Here is a 17,908-nt window from a genome sequence, read left to right as displayed (position 1 = left end):
ATCCGTGAAATCTTTCCAGGTGCCTTGTTCTGAGCTAGGCATTGCTCCACCAAAGTACTTCTTTTTACAGGACTTTGTAGACTGGCTTTTATGGCATTTGTGCATATATGTCTCCAACACTAAACTGTGAGGCCCATGAGGGCAGATGTCAGGTCTTAATTATTTTTATATCTTCTCAACTGCCTAGCACAGTGTCTTAAACATACTGAGTACTCAATAAATGCGTGCTGAATTTGAATTTAAAAACTCAAAGTAGTAAAGTCTGATAAAGGTATGATATTAAAGGGATACATTTGACTAAATGAATAAAAGAAGCTTTATATGACAAAGATAAAGACATAGAATGGAGAAAATATTTGCAGTGTATATAAGACAAAATATTATTACCCTGAATACACTGGCTCCAAAAAATCAAAAGAAAAAGACAAAAAGTCCTAAAGAAATATGGACAGAGGATATGAATAGCTATTTTACGAGACAGGAAATATAAATATCTAATAAACATGTGAATTGATATTCAAGCTAAGTAAGAATCAGGGAAGTGCCAATTACTAAAAAATCCAAGATACTATTTTTCTTTCACATATTAGACTAGTGAAGTTAATAATTTGGTAGAATCAACTATGAGAGTTATAGGGAACAAGCAGTTTCTGATGGGAGTGTAAGTCAGCACAGTCATTTCAGAGAGCAGTTTGCAAGTATAACCCAATAATTCTAGTTTTCAGTATCTAGTCAAAGAATACTGCTCATGTGCACAAGTGTTGCCAATGGATGTAACTAGTGTTCCTGGTTCTTGTCCCATCCCAGAAAGAATTCAGAGACAAGATGTAGTGGTTAAAAAAGTAAAGTGAGGATTTATTAAAGGACAGATAGTACGCTCTCAAGGGGAGAGTGGGCAGGCTGGTGAGCAGCTGCCCTGAGTTTCTTTGGCAAGTTGATTACATGGGGTATAAAAGTGAATGAACAGAATATTCACTGGGGAAGGAAGGGATTGGGGTTATATTCCCTGATTTTCATCCCAACTCCACCTTCCCAAAGGGAGGAGGGATTTTTGTCCTTATTTAGTCTGGATCGGAAGTGTCATGGCATCGGTGCATGATGGGTACTTCTAATCTGCAAGGCTAATTTTATTGAAATGAAGGCATAATGAGCAAAAGGTTACATTTGGACACTGGAAATTCCTGTCTTTTCTCACCTTTTTTTGTTGGTTTCCAGGCCACTCATCACCCCAAAAGTTGTGACCCCTTATCAGCCCAAAGGTTCCTGCTTTTCTTTCTCTGCCCAGGGACCCCTGGTGCTTACATGATGTATGGTTTCTTGCATTTGGCTTATGCCCCTCCTTTCTGCCCAATTCCTACCATTTAGTCTGCGTCCCCCTTTCTCTGCTCTTATTTAGCTATCTGCTTGCTCTAACACAAGGAGGTAAATATTACAACATGGTTGTAATAACAAAAATGGGAAACAAACCTCACTATCCCTCTTTAGGGGAACGTAATGCTGTGTAGCAGCTGAAAATAATGAAGCTGCCTCCACAGAAAGGTCCTCTCTATCTAAAAAGTCACCCCTGTCTCTATCCTTTTATCCCATTTTCTTTTTCTGCATTCCCATCACTTCATGTTATATCACGTTTGTTTGACTGTTATCTTTCTCCATCTCTAACATGTAAGACGAATGAGAATAAAGACTTAATCTGCTTTTCCAGCACCATATATGTGGCCCCTGGCACACAATAGGGGCTCAATAAATGGTTATTGAATTAATAGTGTGGAGATATATAGATCAATATGGGAATATCTTCAAGGCATACTGAATAAGAAGGAAAAAGGCAAGTTACAGAATAATACACACAGGATGATATAATTTATGTAGATTAAGTACAAAATGAATTTTTTTTTCCTTTTTGCAATGTCCTTCTAAAAATTCTTCTCTCTCCTCATCCCTTCCTATGACAAGCTTGGCCATCCCAGGCTCATTACTCAGAAGAAAGATATATTTGAACAGAAGATGGAAATGTCACACACATGTTTCTTCCTAAGGCTGGTTTTCCAAAGTGTAAATGCTCTTAGTGGAACACAGAGAATTCTGAGTCTTCTCCTCTCACCTTATCCCACAACCCGGAAAACAAGAAAAAACAATAACAACAACAAAATCCCACCTTGAGCTGAGGAGAAGGGCAAATGAGGCAAGTGATGAGAGAATAGATTTGTTTAGAGGAACTGTCTCTCCCAGGCAGAGCTAAGGAGGTGAAAGGCCAGAGGGAGTTTACACAGAAGAGACCTTGGATGCCACTGTAGGAATTCTCTTGCTTTAATAGGCACTATAGGTAAACTGACCCTTACAGTACCAATCTTGATGTGGCAAAGGCAGTCTCAATTCTAAAGAGCCAGGTGGATGGGAAAAAGGATTTTCTCCACAAATGCCTAGGGGACAGATGACTTGGAGGACCAGATCCTTCCCTTACTATACCAAATTTAAATGCAGCCATGATGGAAGAGAGGACGGAAGGGGCTGATGGACTGAAGTAATTTTTTTCATGCTATTAGAATGAGTATGAGTGAGTCCTCTAAACGTAAGTGATTTTTCTTCGCAACTCAAGGTAGAGTCTGAGCTTTACAGCTGTACCTACATATTCCAACAGATACATAGGAAAATGTCTGGAAGATTACAAGCATGCACAGAGGACTGTGAGTAGCAGTGAAGGGAGGCTTTAACTTCATCTGTAATGTTTGGATTTTGTACCCACAATGTATCCATGTATTCTGTGTAATTAAAAATAAGAATTTCTGAAAGATAAAAAGTAAGACAATCTAATGTATTTTCTTGCCAAAAGATAGGGCAAAATTTAGAGGATTTGCTAAGGCCATGCAGAGGGGCTGAGTTTGGAGTTGACAGGCTACTAAAGATGAGCCCAGGAAGGCTGAGGTGAAGCAGGTAAAATTCAACCTACAGGAAGTTGTGATTCTGCATTTTTATTTGTTCCTCATATGAGTGATTTCTCTGGCCTCCCCACATATCTGTGAACCAGCTTAAAAATACCAGAATTCATGAGAATTTGTAACTCAAGTTATTAATCAAAGGCATATGAAGAAAAAGATGAAACATACAATCCAAGTTCTGTCATGGATATGTCTTTTTAATTATTGGGGAAACAGTGTAAAAATCTGATATTTATGACTGTTTCATACTTTTATAGCTGTTTTCAACTCCAAGTACTTGAAGTTGGGTGTAAATAAAATTTCATTTTCTAAGAGTCCTCGCTTTAACCAGTATGGCTTTAAAATTAATTCTGTTTTTTACTTCTTGATGCCTCTGTTTTTTGAAGTACATGAAAGGTTTGAAATAATTTCTAGTAAGTTAATAACCCTGTAATTATAAAGCTACTGAACAAAAAGAACATTTCATTTATAAATCACCAGTGTTTGAGGATCCCAAACTTCTGGCTCACTGATGCATACCTATGATGGTTTATTTTAAGTAGATTGTGCCATTTAACATTTTTCTTTCCATATCATAACTCAGTTTCTCCCTGACAATTAAGTTGTGTCCTTGACAGATTCAATTGACCAGAATGAGGTAATCTCTCTTGGGCAGCTCCTATTGGCAGCAGCCTTTTGTTGTATCTGATGCCCTTGTGATTTCCATTGCTACCATGATGCAGTATGCATACAGCAGATGTTTTAAGCACGAAAGAGTTTATTAAGGAATATTGGGTAGCTCATGGAATCTCTGTAGCTGGAAAACCAGTAATGGGAAATGGCAGGAACAAATCAATCTAATGAGGAAGGGCACTTCTGCCACACCTGCTGGTTTATGGTGGATGTCGTACCACTGGGTATCAGACACTTCCTCGTCTCTCTCATTGTTTGCCTGTTTGCGTCACTAGCTCTTGATTCAAGGTCTTAGATGTACAAGTGTACCTGACAAATCATGAGTGGGGCATTTATCCAACAGTTGCCAGAGGAACTGGCAAAGTAGGTATCTTGCATTTTCTGAGTCCAAAGTAGAAGGAAATGTTTGCCTCTCACCAAGATCCAGAGGGTGGAGAATTTGCAACATAAGAGGGAATTTTAAAAGACAAGGAGTCTCAAAAACCTAATAAATGTTTACCACAGGGATTAAAGTGGAGCTTTTTTTGCATTTACTTACCTTGAGAAGTTTGTAAACATAGGTTCTCTGAATACTGGGTTTTAAACGCCTACTTGAGTGTATTAGTTTTCTACTGCTGCATAACGAATTACCCCCCAAACTTAGCAGTTTAAAATAGAAAGAAGCATTTATTATTTTAAACAGTTTCTATGGGTCAGGAATTCAAGGTCAGCTTAGCTGGTGGTTCTAGCTTGGGATCTCTCATGAGCTTACAGTCAAGATGTCAGCTGGGGCTGCAATCATTTGAAGGCTTGACTGGAGCTGGAGGATCCACTTCCAAGAGGGCTCACATTCATGCTGACAGTTGATGCCTGGGGTTGGCAGAAGGCCTCTGTCCCTCTCCATATAGATCTCTCTGTAGGGCTGTTTGAGAGTTCTCATGATATGGAAGTTGTTAATGATCCAAGAGAGAGCAAAGCAGAAGCTGCAATGTCTCCTATGACATTTATGCATAATATTCTACTGGTTACACAGGTCAATCCTATTTAGTGTAGGAAAGGATGGCATAAGGGCATGAACACCAGGAGAAAAGGATCATTGGTGACTGCAATCACACCAAGCATAATAGAAATTTGATAATTATCTGGTTAATTTCATAGACAAAGTGGAAAGTCAAATAGATCCACTGTTCATGTGACTCTGAGATATGTAGACACAAATTTGGAATGAGGTTATAATTACATGATGTGAAGGCCAAAAACTTTGCTGAATCTACTAAATTATGATGATTAAACAAACTCCAGAAACTGAAAGTGTCTCACAAAATAGATTCAAGAATTTTTTTCATCTGAAGCCAGTTTGGAATTTCTTCATCAAAAGATACTTCCTGTTACTCTTCCAAAGCTGTCAGAATAAAATGATAAATTAGAAATGTAAGGGGATTTGTTCTTCTTGGTGCAGTTATGTGGCTGGAGTTCTACCTGCTTAAAAAGATTTAAAATTATTTAGAAGTATTAGATTCTTGTTACTTAGTATTATGAGCAGTCATGCAGTTCTGGACACTAATGGTAAAACATAAAGACCATTATCTTTCATGCTAGCATAAGTCTTAGCCTTTTTCATGTTTTGCCTCTCCTGAATTTGACTCATTCTCTTTTCACCCTACTGCTCTCACAAGATCGCTTGAGAAATGGGGAGAATTTTAACAGGTTTTTTCCCCCTTTGGCCCTAAGTGAAATTATTTGTATATATATCTCAGGGTTTAAATAAGTATCACTGCATTTAACGTGATAAGAAAGAAAGAAAGAAAGAAAAAAAAAAACACTTCTCAATAACCAATTTCTCAAGGGTAGAAAGAATGGGTTGCCATCCTGATGAAGGAAGTGGATTTGTAATATAGTTGTGGAAGGGCTGGGGAATTTACTGAGCTTAAGGGTACCTCAAGCATTTCTGCACTGCAAATGGGCTATAAACTCCAAGTGTCCCTTGCTAGAAGAACACAGTAGAAGGTCCCATGAAGTCTGATGATGGCTGCAGAATACAAGGAGACCTCCTTGAATAAAAGAAGGAGCATTTGGCCGGAATCTGTGTCAGCTGTGTGCTGGAACCAGCTCTTACCAGCTTGTGTGATTGATATTTGTGAACTGGTTATTAAATGATTGGTTGCCTGAAGTAAGCCATGGTGGGAGTACTTGCACCATGCTGCAAATCAGGGCTCCCTCTCCATTCCCTTGCCAAAGAACCAGTTGTCATGGACTGAATTGTATCCCTCTAAAATTCACATGTTGAAGCCCTAAACCCCTGAACCTCAGAATGTGACTGTATTTGGAGATAGGACGTTTAAAAAGGTGATTAAGTTAAAGTGAGGCTATTATGATGGGCTCTACAATCTAATCTAAGCTAAGCTAATCTAAGGTGTCCTTAAAATAAGCGAGAACAGGACACACACAGAGATATCAGAGCGTACACACACAGAAGAAAGACCATCTCAGGACACAGTGGAAAGACGGACATTTGTAAGATAAGGAACCACGTCTCAGAATAAACCAAATCTGTCTTTAGAGCTGCAGAAAAATAAATTTCTGTTGCTGAAGCCATCCAGTCTATGGGATTTTGTTTTGGCATCCCTAACAAACTAATTCACCAGTTTACCAGGACCTGTAGGAGGTTCACAATGGAGAAGGCCTGGAAAGGTAGCACTGTGATTAAGAGTTTACAACAATGAGTGATGGTGGTGGTGGGAAAAGCTGAGCTTCACTTCGAGGTAAACTGGTTGAGTCAAGTGAAGGCAATACTCACAGGACAGAGAAAACTGGTCCAGGGAGATATTCAGGGGCTTGAGCCATGGAAATTTATCTAAAAAATAAGAAAGGTGACTACAGACCAGAATGGTATACTCTGCAGCCTAGAGGAGGAATTTAAGCTTAAATGAGGAAAAGGGGGCAGAAGCCAATACTTATAGAGGCACCTGCTTTACATACCTCAGTCATTTCAACAATCTGCCAAGGCAGGTAACTATTAATGACTTTATATATTTTACAATCAACAACATTGAAGCTCAAATTATTAAGTGGTGGAGAGCCAGAGTTCTAACTCAGGGTTTTCCTACAATACTGTTACTTCCTCAACCTTCCAGAAAATTGGGAAGGGAAGAGGAAGAAGTATAATTGTCTTAGTATCAGAAATCTTAAGAAGGAGCAGGAAATGGTCTGCCAAGTTAGTGAAGAAAGACATAAGGTTCAAGGGAGGAATATCTGAGCAGATGGAAACTTCCTCACCAAGAGAAGAAGGTATGCAGACCTGAGAAATGGGTTTTCGTACCAAGTTTTTTCTCTAGAGCCAGGAAAGTATGTGCATGAATAGGAGAAATGCAGTCCTATAGGGGACAAAAGTGTCTTTGTAAATTAGACCTGAGTCATCCATATAGTTGACAAGTCTATGGCTCTTGTTAAAGGGCCCAAAAGTAACCGGTAAGGAATCTTCTTTGGCTTGAGAGTGGCTAAAGGGGGAAGTGCACTCCTTTTCAATTTGACTTCACTCCCATTACCTTTTTTTGAACCTCTAGTTCTTTAAACTGGTATTCTCTGTGCAGGGAGAAGGGGCATTTAGGATTGAGACATTTGCTTTCCAACAAGATTATATGCTCCTGGAGGACAGGAACTTGGTCTTTTTTTTTTTTTTTTTGGTATGTTTCTTGACAGCATGACATATTGGATGAACAAACACTGCTTTTCAAATAAATGTGTTGAACAGACATCTAAAGTGTCTGCTAAAAATAAAACTGGCTTCAGGTTCTGTAGTTCTACCTCTGTGGTCTCACTGCACAAACATATGTTTTAGATCTCAGGCTATTCAAGACATGTGTTCTGATCTATTATTTAAAACAAACTGAAATGGAAAATGCAACCAAAAAGCTTAAAGAATTTGCCTAAGGACTAAAAATGGAACATATGAAGGCTGTAAAATGGCCCATTTAAGTACTCAGGAATAATCAGGAATTATTCATTCAGGCTCTGTGGCTCACGCCCCTGTAAGTGGCCTTTTTCCCTCCTGCTATGTAACTTACCCTGCAGAAGATCTGTATTACTGTCTATTTAAGGGAAGCCTTTTATATCTATTTTTCCAAGAGTAGCTACAACAATTTTGAAGTTTGTGACACAGGTTAATCCATTCCTATCTTTTGCCCAGGTAAAGAAAAGTATTATCAAGTGAAATAAGACGGCTGTTGAAATGCAACGTTCACGTGTCTCCTGGCAAGTCAAGATGTGAAAGGTCCAAATAAAAGGAAGACTTTGAATCAGCTTCTGTTCCAGAGAAGTCCTCAAGATAGTTGTGCCCGCTCATTCAAAACATGACGCAACACCATTCATGACAAACTTGAGATACCCTGTAGATGGACAGTTGAGAAACAGAATACATCATTTTAACCAAGGATGTTTCTATTTCCTTTGTCTTTTTCAGAGTGAGTATAAAGATATAAAAGACTCTTGGGCTTTAATTTTCATGTGTCTGGTCTCAATTTTAACAATTTTATTTCCCTTTTTTTTGTGAGTTAAGAGAATGGGGAAAAATTGAAGGTCTGATAATGAGTTTAGAATTCTCTTCCCCTTCCAGGTGATTGATCAGGACAAAACACTAGAATTTTCTATGAAATGCTGTTATTATAGAAACCTACATGAATTAGAGGAAAGAATCCCACCTGGAGCCTGAATACCTGTTTCCAGTATCAGCTCATAGGTGTTTCATCTTCTCATACCTTGACTTGCTCATCTGTGAAATGATGAGTTTAAATTAGATCATTCTTACCCAAATTACTTCCCCTTAAGTATTATGGGCTTCTGTGGCAACTGGGTATAATTGCAGAACTTCAGAAGGAAAGGCACTGGACCCAAAGACCTCCTTTTAGATCTCGCTTTATACATTTTGTAGTTTTATTTCCTCATCTCTAAGAGATGGAGAGTAGTAGCTGTCATCTGGTCACAGGGGTAATGCACAATTAGCTATTTCCTTGTGTAAGAAATTTACGAATAAAAAGATCGATATAGATGGAAGATGAGACCCTTCCCCCAAGATATTAAAATATTAAAATATCTACATAGAAAAATGCAAATAGATTGAAAGAATAGAATAAAGTACAGAAAGAGGTTATGAATGTATTAACAGGTAGCTTATTAAAGAGAAAATAATCAATACATTTATGAAAAGATGCCCAATGTTACTACTAACCAAAGAAATACAAATGAAGACAGCAATGAGATACCATTTTCCTGTCATTAAGTAAGAAATTGAAATATTTTATATCAAATGTTGGCAAAAGTACAGGGAAGTAAGTAGATACCATGATTCACTACTGGTCAGAGTATTAACTGGTGTAGACATCTTGAAAGGTAATTTGACAGTGTTATAATTTTAAATGTGTATATCCTATGATCAGTAATTACTTTTTTGTATTTACTCATATGCCTAAAAGGCTAGATCAAATATATTTATTGTGGCAGTAGCTGTAAGAACAAAATATTTGAAATGATTCACTTATAAGTCTATAGGTAAATGTTAAATGAATGATAGTGCATTTATACTGCAGAGTACCATGCAACAGTTAAAAAGAATGAGGTGGCTGTCTGCATGCTGACTAATACATACTGCAAAGTAAAAAGCTAGTAAGTTTGTATTATTTATGTACAAGTATATACTAAAAAAACTATTTGTTTCTGTAAATACATTATGTATTAAAACACAGGGAAAGGAGTTCTGAAAAGACATACAACGAACTAGTAACAGTAGTCACCTTTTAGAAGGAAAGTGGTGACAAAAGGGGCTTAAACTTCGTAAGATTTAAACTTTTTTCAAGTGAGGATGTCTTTATGTACTATTTAGAAACTAAGGAGGGTTTATTTTTTTTTTCCCAATGGAAGAAGATAAATTAACTTAAGCATTTTCTACTCAATTAAATTAAAATCTAACTCAAGTTATTGTCCTCCAGGCAATATTATATAAACTTTCACACATACCACATGTTCTAGAATACCACCCAAGTCACTGGGTCTGAGCCCTTAAAGAGCTCAGTATTTCATGAACCTTATCCTTTGATTTACCCAACAATGAAGCCAACTGGCTATAAAATTTGATTTGTAGAGTGTTCAGAAACTATTTCTCAGACTCTTAGTAAAAGTAGTTCTGGGATTCAAATTATTATGGAATCATTCCATCTTATTGAACTTGAAAGCATAAGGTCACAGAAGGTGATGGAATTTCTCCAGAGATAAATAATTATCTCAATCATCGCTGTTACTAGTGTTCTATGTGGAGAAACTAGTGTTCTGTTTGCCTTTTCATATAAAGTGTTCCCTCAGTGAGAACTACAGAATTCCAGAACCCAGCTGTAGTTCTTCCACTGGATTCTCTTGATGGCTATTCATTCTATTAGAAGGTAGTAATTTGAGAAAACACAAACACATGCTTAATAATAGTTGTCACTTTTAGAAACAGAAGGAAGACAGAATCTGAAATTTGGAGAAACAAAAACAAACTTGCCTCTGTCAGTAATCCTAGAAAGTAGAGACAGAAGATATCATTATGCCTTACTTTGCACATTAAGAAAATAAGACTCAGAAAAGTTGAGAAATTTGTCCAAAGTGACACAGCAAATAAGAAATACAGAATAGTTATTCTTTTTGACTCAAAGTCTAACACCTTTTCCACTCCACTATCATCCCTACCGTCTTGAAACTAGGGTCTGAAATTTGAGGATACGTGTGCAAGTTGATGTACTGAATCAAATAGTATTTCACCTGACATCTGTTAAATGCCTGCTATGCATCTGTCTCTGTTCCTAATTCTTTCATAGTATTCACTGAAATCTTATCAGAATTCCTTGAGATACATATTATTATCCATACTTTACAAATGTAGAAATGGAGGCTTGGAAATTAAACCATATACTCAGGCCACATCAACAGAAAGTGGTAGAGTAAAATTTCAAACCTACAATCTCTGGCTCAAGTAAGTAATTTTCCCATTAACATTAGGGTTTTAGTATTCCCAAGGAAGGGCTCTCATCAGCAAATGATGCAATCTTTAAATAAGCTCTACCCCTAACTAGACACATGCCCTTCAGTCTTGTTAACTACCTTGTTGTGGGACACTTGTCAAGCAAATCACTGTGGGTTAGAATGTTTTTATATATGGCTGGGACCATCCAATCATATTAGCAAAACAAGCTATCTCTAAATAATGTCATGTGTCAGCCAACAAGAGATCCATTGTTTCACTCCTTCTCAGGGGGCCTCCAGGCCTCCTCTGTCAGAATGAGTGTTAGGGCTCCCCTTACAGTGACCCAGCGTAATTTGTTTTAGTAATGTCAGAGCACTCTGAGGTAATGGTCTCCTGACCTCAAGTAGTACTTTAAAAATGAAAGAAACATGAATAAGTAGAGCATTTTAATTTTTTTTAAGTCCAGAAATAACTTGAAAATGGACTATCTAAACAATGAATTAGGATGCATGTTACCCTAAGTCTCAGGAAAGTGATTTGAATGAAAATATTTAGTTACAGGACACATTTGAAAATGTTAGACATCTGGGAGAAAGTAAGAACAAGAAAAAGGATCAGAACAGACTGTCCTGGACTGATGATTTATATAAATCACAGCAACATTATTTATGAGCATTTATTGCATGCCAGGCACTTTGCATGTGGTAACTAATTCCATTCTTCAAAAAACAAAAATCCAATAAGGAAGTCTGTCTTACTAGGTCCATTTTATGGATGAGGAAATTGAGGCTAGAAAGTGGCAAGGCTATAATTCAAACCCAAATCTATCTGTCTTTGAAAGTCACTGTCCCTTCCCCACCAGCTCCCCAGCTAAGGGACAGAGCATAGAATCCACACTAGTGAGTTTATGGGTGCTGTTGAAGAGGGGGCCAGGCTGCTGATTCGGGACAGCTTCATTTTCTTCCAGAGTGGGATTTTGTGAGTTGTCTTTGTTGTTTCATCTGAGATGTAAGTTCTCAGGAACTCAGACACAGAATGGTCAAGAGAAGGCAATGTACTCCAAAAATGATGAGTAGACCTATTCTTCACCCATTTGGAGGGGGATCTCAAGGGAAATTTTAAAATTCACAAAATATTTCAAAAAACCAGAAGATATAAACAGTAAAAGAGAAAAATCTCAGCCATCTCCCAGCTTAAGTAATGCAACTTGAGAAACACAGTTAAAGATCCTTGCGTGTCCCATCCAGATTTCATCTCCTTTTCTCCCCTCCAGAGATAACTACTGTCCTGAATTTGGGGCTGTATCATTGTCATGAAATTCTCAATAGCCTCTATATATGTTTGTTTCCTTATAAAATATATTATTTAATTTTGCATAAATTCTATATAAAAGGACTCATATTTATGTATCCTTCTGAAATTTCTGTTTCTTTCTTATTATGTCCACAACATTCATCCATATTACTGCCAAGCAGGCAAAGTAATCACAGTTTCACAATTTTTGGTGCTACCATTTTTACTTTGCAAGAACATTTTGATTTAAAGAACAAGACTATTTTGATTTAAAGCCATTGATGCCACTGGTAGCAAAGTTTCTATAGATACCTTCATTTTAGACACATCTGAATTTCAACATGATTTTTCTTTAGGACAGAATCATCTTTACCTGATTAACTCAGAAGAAGTTTTTGCATGTGAATAATTCTGATATAATGTTATGTGGCTGTTTTTTCCCTATGCTCCAAAAGATGAAAAAAGAGGTGTTTTCAGCAAAGCAATTAAATTTTAGTATCTTTTTTTCCCCAATATACCCAGCTGAAAACTGGAAAAATACAGGCTGCACTTACAAGAAAGAATTCCCTTCAAAGCAAAGATCAAAATTACAGTTGTCCTCTAATTTGGAGGGATGGCTGATTGCAGCTTGGTTCCTGGTCATCGAGCGCTGACTCCCAGCTCTCCCATGTGGATAATTTATCCTTTCCCTAGTGTCTAGATGAGAGGTAGTATAGCATATTGATTCAGGCTTTGGGGTCAGAAAGACGAGCTGAGGTCAGAGAGCTCCATCACTTTCCACAGGTCATTTTAAGTAAATTATCCCTGAACCCCCAATTCTGTCTCTAAACACATGACAAATGTTGCCTTTGTCCTGAGCCTTCCTTGGCGATTGAGATCATGTCTGTATGGTACTTGCGCATAGTAAGAATGCAATTAACAGTGGTTACTATTACCTAGTCCTAATAAAATCCTCTATCAACTGAAAAAAGTGCTTTAAAAATGCTACAATGTCTCAAAAGGAAACATATCTTATTCCCCTCTTTACTTGTTCAGGACTAAGAATTTTTCTGAAAAAGGCACACTTCTGTGAAAGGAATTGAAAATTAGCTCCTCCCTTCTCAGTTCCCCAAATGGAACTGTTAGTCTTGTTATTAAACACGGGTACACAAGAACAGAGTTTATTAGGCTGGGCCTTGAAGGCCAATAGAAACTGAAAATAACCTGCTCATAGTGAGATGACAGAACACTAACCCATGTTGCCCCTGGCAGAACATTTTGTTTGGCCACAATGTTTTTCAAAGCTAGAGAACACTCTAGTTGTTCTGCTGTGTACAATGTGCTTTTTATTTGGCTTTACCCAGCTCTATATTAAAGCTTATTTGTTTACCCCATGGACACCTCCCACACACACACCCACACCCAATATATATACTAATGCTTAAATTGAGCTAACAGCTCATAAACAGAAAGTGATTCTTTGTATAATAGTTAAGAGATTTGTTTAGACTTCCCTTGTCAACCGTGATCTATTTATGTCTGCCAAATAACAGATAATTTGTTTAGAATTTCATAAATACATGTCTGCTTTTCCTAACAGGGATTCAGCCTCTTTTAATATTAGGAAGTTTCAGTCTTCTTCAAGCATCATCTTAAAATAACAAATTAACCTAAAAATGTTTTACTGAAATATATATCCAAAAAGATCACAAATGGATAAAGCCAACCAGAAATCTCAGCTCACAGTCCTGAACTATGTAATTTATTAGCTGTGAGACCTGAACTGAGTCACTTAATCCCTCTGAGCCTCAGTTCACCTCACCTGTAAAGTGAGGCTGCTAAAAGAAATAAGAAGCCAGAGACTAAGCGCTTGGGTTGTTTGTTGTTTGATCAAAAAGAAATGCAAGAAAAAGTGCCCTATGGAAACATAACCTGTGCGTTGCTAGAATACCTCTTTTCGTTTGGATATGAAAACCTATACCTTTTAGACTTCGAACTTTGCCATTCTTGGAAGGACAACAGGGGGTTTTGGCAGAACCCCTCTGAAGTCACATATCAGAGTTTAAGTCTCATGGGCACCAAGGCAGTGATCAAGGTATCTAGTTCTGAAGATCATGTGTCTGGGCACCTGGGCCCATAAAGAAGGCAACAACAGCGGCTCCTTGACCTCATTTTCCCTATTCCATGCTGACTATAAACCAGTGGCAAGAAGGAAGTTTGAGGTCTGCTCTTGCCAGGGGTCCGGTTGCTTCCTCCTAACACAGAAAGCTATTTTTGCAGTTTTCAAAGGCAGCTGCTTCTGGCAGGAGTCAGGTAGGGCAAGGCCTGCCTTTGGCCAACTAACCCAGAATTACTGCTGACGCTCTTGTGGAGACAGGGGCTGGGGCAGGAAAATGTCTTCCTGAGTGCTAACTGCTCCGAGATGATTCCGGCCTGTGTCCCTGCAGGCATGTCTCTTCTCTCAAGAGGAGACTCTAAGAATAACATCCCTAAATGCAGGATTTTCTCAAGTGCGTTGTGCTTCAAACTTGGGCAGAGCCTTTCTGGAGAGGGACCTTGGTCCATACCTTAGGAGTACTAGAGGACCCATTTTAAAATTCCCGTTCGTTTGGGTGAAAATATTACTACTTTTGTAGTATCTTGTTGAATACATGTTTGAATGTTTTGTTGAAACATTAATTTGTGTTTTCTTTTTGCAGTGTGTTTTTCTCTCCCTCTCCCAGGAAGGTGGCTTTGCCTTCTGAGTCTCTCCCTTGGCTCAGGGGAGGGTGGTGCTGTGGGTGCAGGAAGCAAAAATGACTATAGACAGTGGCTCTTTCTGGCTTTTATGTCCCCAAGGACTGATCTCCTTGAGAGGATTACAGTCATCCTTTGGTATCTTGGGAGATTGGTTCCAGGACCCCCACCAGATACCAAAATCTGTGGATGCTCATATCCCCCATATAAAATGGCATAGTATTTGCATATAACCTACTCCATTCTCCTGTATACTTTAAATCATCTCTAGATTACTTACAATACCTAATACAATGTAAATGCTATGTAAATATTTGTTAATACAATGTAAATACTATGTAAATAGCTGCTGATACAGCAAATTCAAATTTTGCTTTTTGGAATTTTCTGGATTTTTTTCCTCAAGTATTCTTCATCTGCAGTTGGCTGAGTCCACAGATGCGGAACACACAGATATGGAGGGCTGACTGTATACTACGGAAATGAGAGGGAAGTGAGTGTCCTCTAAGAAGGGAGACTCTTCAAGATTGGAGAGAATTGAATTCTGCATGGTGAATCCTGCACCATGAAAGAAACCCAGGTGGGAGGCAGGACTCAGAAAAGCTGCCCCTAAGGAGGCTGGACCCTAGCACAAGGTTACTGCCTTACCTACATTTTCTCTACCTGTATGAGGCAGAGAAAACTATGGAGCCACCAAACTTCAGAGCAAGGCAGTCTGCACAACGTATATCAGCAGGTCAGGATGGACAGAAGGCCTGTGACTTTTCCCTCTATTTTGAGGAACCACATCAGGCTCCTAGATTATAGATGGAGCCTAAGAAGGAGAAGATTCTCCGCATCAACCCCAATAATGATAGACGCTGAATTTTTCCTCCAGTTTCAGGAGGAAAGAGGCTCAAACTTGGACTTAATTAGAAGAAAGCAAAGAAATGGTATACTTCTCTCACATCCAAGATTGTGGGGTAAAGTTCATATAGGCTACAAAGGCAAATGACCAGGAGGTGAATACATAAAATACACTTATTACCAGCTATTAACAATGCAGTGCAGATTTGTTCATCAGAACAGAATCACATTGTAGCTTGTTCCCTAAAAGTGGGATAGATAAGAGGAAAATTTTGAAAGGGTTGAAAGAGATAACAAGAGACAAAATTCACATTTAGCATTTGCTAAAAGTACTAAGCCATTTTTATGGGACTATGTTGTATGACCCTTTCTGTGTATCCACAGCCCAACTTTCCCCACAAATTTCTTCTCCTTTAAAACTAAATAACCGTTAGCACCAGGGGAGGAATATACTGATCAGTTCTTCGCACTTCTGAGTGTGCCTGTCCGCTCTCTCAATCTTTAGGGGACAGTATTTGTAAAACTCTTCCTTTAAAATGGGCCTTCCATGACTGGGTGATAGCTTAGGGTAAAATTTTTTTTTGCAGTTTTCTTTCCTTTTTCAAAAAAAATGTTTTGTTCCTGCTACATCTTTACCAATATGTGGGTAACCTAGATATTGCCTGGTCCCTATATAGTCTTTTTTCATCCACTTGTTAACCTCAATATCTCTACATTTCTGTAAACCACTTGCAATAAGAGAATGACTGTGCAATGTAATACTTACTGAAATTCTGGTAGGGATAACGGGGTAAAATTTTCCTTACACACTCAACACCAACTTTCAAAGCATTGCAGAATATCTCTGTTCCCCAAAGTTTTCATTTTGGCTACTCAGCAAACATGGTGTTCTCCTTTTCACTTTTTCCAAATATGGTCCAGTTTCCTCTATTTTGCTGAGTTATTCAGTTCTTTTCCTAAACTTGCAATCCCTGATCAACTAGGTGCTTAACAAAGCAAGTGTCTGCTATGAATAGGACCCCCCTTCCTTAGAAGGAAGTTTAGCAACTATTTATTGCTCTCTGAACATGGACAGAATGTCTCATTCAGCCTACTGTCATCTCATTTCTACCATGTAGTTGATTAAAATGGATTTTTCCAAATACATAGAGAAGTCTCTCTTGGAAAGTTCTGGTGAAGATAATTTTCTCTGTCTGATTGCTTGTCAGGTCCATTAGGTGTTAGCAAATTCTAGGAACACCAGGGTGTTGGAAAGGTCAAGGTCAAGTGTCTCAGAAAAGACACTCCTTTCCTGAAGGTGACCAGAAACTTCTGATTTTCTTAGATTCTGAAGCAGTCTGAATAATAGGAAGTATGGGTAACTCTGAAATAATTCTGTTTGGGCTACTATTGTTGCATAACAAATTACCCCCAAACTTAGTGCCTTAAAACAGCCATTTTATTTTGCTCGTTATTTTTTGGATTGGAAATTTGGAAAGAGCGTGGCTAGCTGATTCTGGATTGGGGTTTTTCAAGCAGTTGAAATCAGATGTCACTGGGGCTGCTGTCATCTGAAGGCTAGACTAGGCTGGATGTTCAAGATGATGCACTCACAGGTTTGACAGTTGGTATTGACTCTTTGCTGGGGATGCCACTGGAGCTGCTGAATGCAGCACCTTCTTGTGACGCTTCCATGTGGTTTGGCTTCCTGACAGCACAGTGACCTCATGGTTGTTGAACTTCTTACTTGGCAATTCCAGGCTCCAAGAGGAGGTATTCTAGTGAACCAGAAAATGCTACATTGCTTTCACCCAGTCTTAGAAGTCATACAGTACCACTTCTGCCATACTTTCCTAGTAGAAGCAGCCATAAGCCTGCCCAGATTCAAAGAAAAAGGAACTGGGCTCCCCTCTTACATGGGAGGAGTGGCAAGATCACATAGCAGAAGAGCAGGAAGGATGGGAGATATTTTTGCAGCCAGTTTGGAAAATGCAATCTCTCCAGTTATGTGGCAGTCATAGCCAGAGGCTGCTTCCATAGCCATAATGTGAGCAAACAAAAATGCAATGTGGAATGGAGTTTTCAGTGTCCTTTCAGAAGATTAAATTCCACAGCCCTCTTCCATTGCTACCATCTCCTTCTGAATCACTCATCATTGCACTGTTAGAAATGCACCTGAGGAGATATGGCTTGAATTCCTATCTGTCAGCAGAAAGATAATGTGCAGGCTTCTGAGATATACAATAGATTTCTTCCTTGGCATTTAAGTTCATAATTTTTTGTAGAAATGGGAATTATTTTGTTTTGATTAAAGTGGTTGATTGGATCTAGCTGTATCTGGACATGGATATTCCATTCTACTAGTTTGGCCTACCACGATCAAGTATTAGATCTTTAGTCTGTGGAAACCTACATAGTAGAGATGTCCAGCCCTATCTGTACTATCTTTCTCAAGCTATCCTGTTACCAAGCTTATAAAATACCGTGTGCCCAGATT

At 38.4% G+C, this 17,908-nt stretch overlaps 1 protein-coding gene and 1 long non-coding RNA gene across 2 annotated transcripts in view; one reads left to right on the top strand and one right to left on the bottom strand.

Moving 5' to 3' along the window:
* LOC102505472 (cell surface glycoprotein CD200 receptor 1-like) overlaps positions 1-7,925 on the top strand; it is a 37,983-nt gene extending 30,058 nt beyond the window's left edge. Inside the window, exon 6 of the mRNA XM_032479174.1 lies at positions 7,774-7,925. Within this exon, the coding sequence (XP_032335065.1) occupies positions 7,774-7,777 (4 nt within the window). The 3' untranslated portion in view covers positions 7,778-7,925. The remainder of the gene's footprint in view (positions 1-7,773) is intronic.
* The window catches only part of LOC116663542, a 118,691-nt gene that overhangs the window by 41,605 nt on the left and 59,178 nt on the right, over positions 1-17,908 (bottom strand). The gene's annotated exons all lie outside the window — the stretch shown is intronic.

This window comes from Camelus ferus, chromosome 1 (assembly GCF_009834535.1).
Source record: "Camelus ferus isolate YT-003-E chromosome 1, BCGSAC_Cfer_1.0, whole genome shotgun sequence".
In the NCBI taxonomy this organism is placed as follows: Eukaryota; Metazoa; Chordata; class Mammalia; order Artiodactyla; family Camelidae; genus Camelus; species Camelus ferus.
The sequence above is the reverse complement of the archived record's forward strand: the minus strand, read 5'-3'. Positions and strand labels throughout refer to the sequence as shown.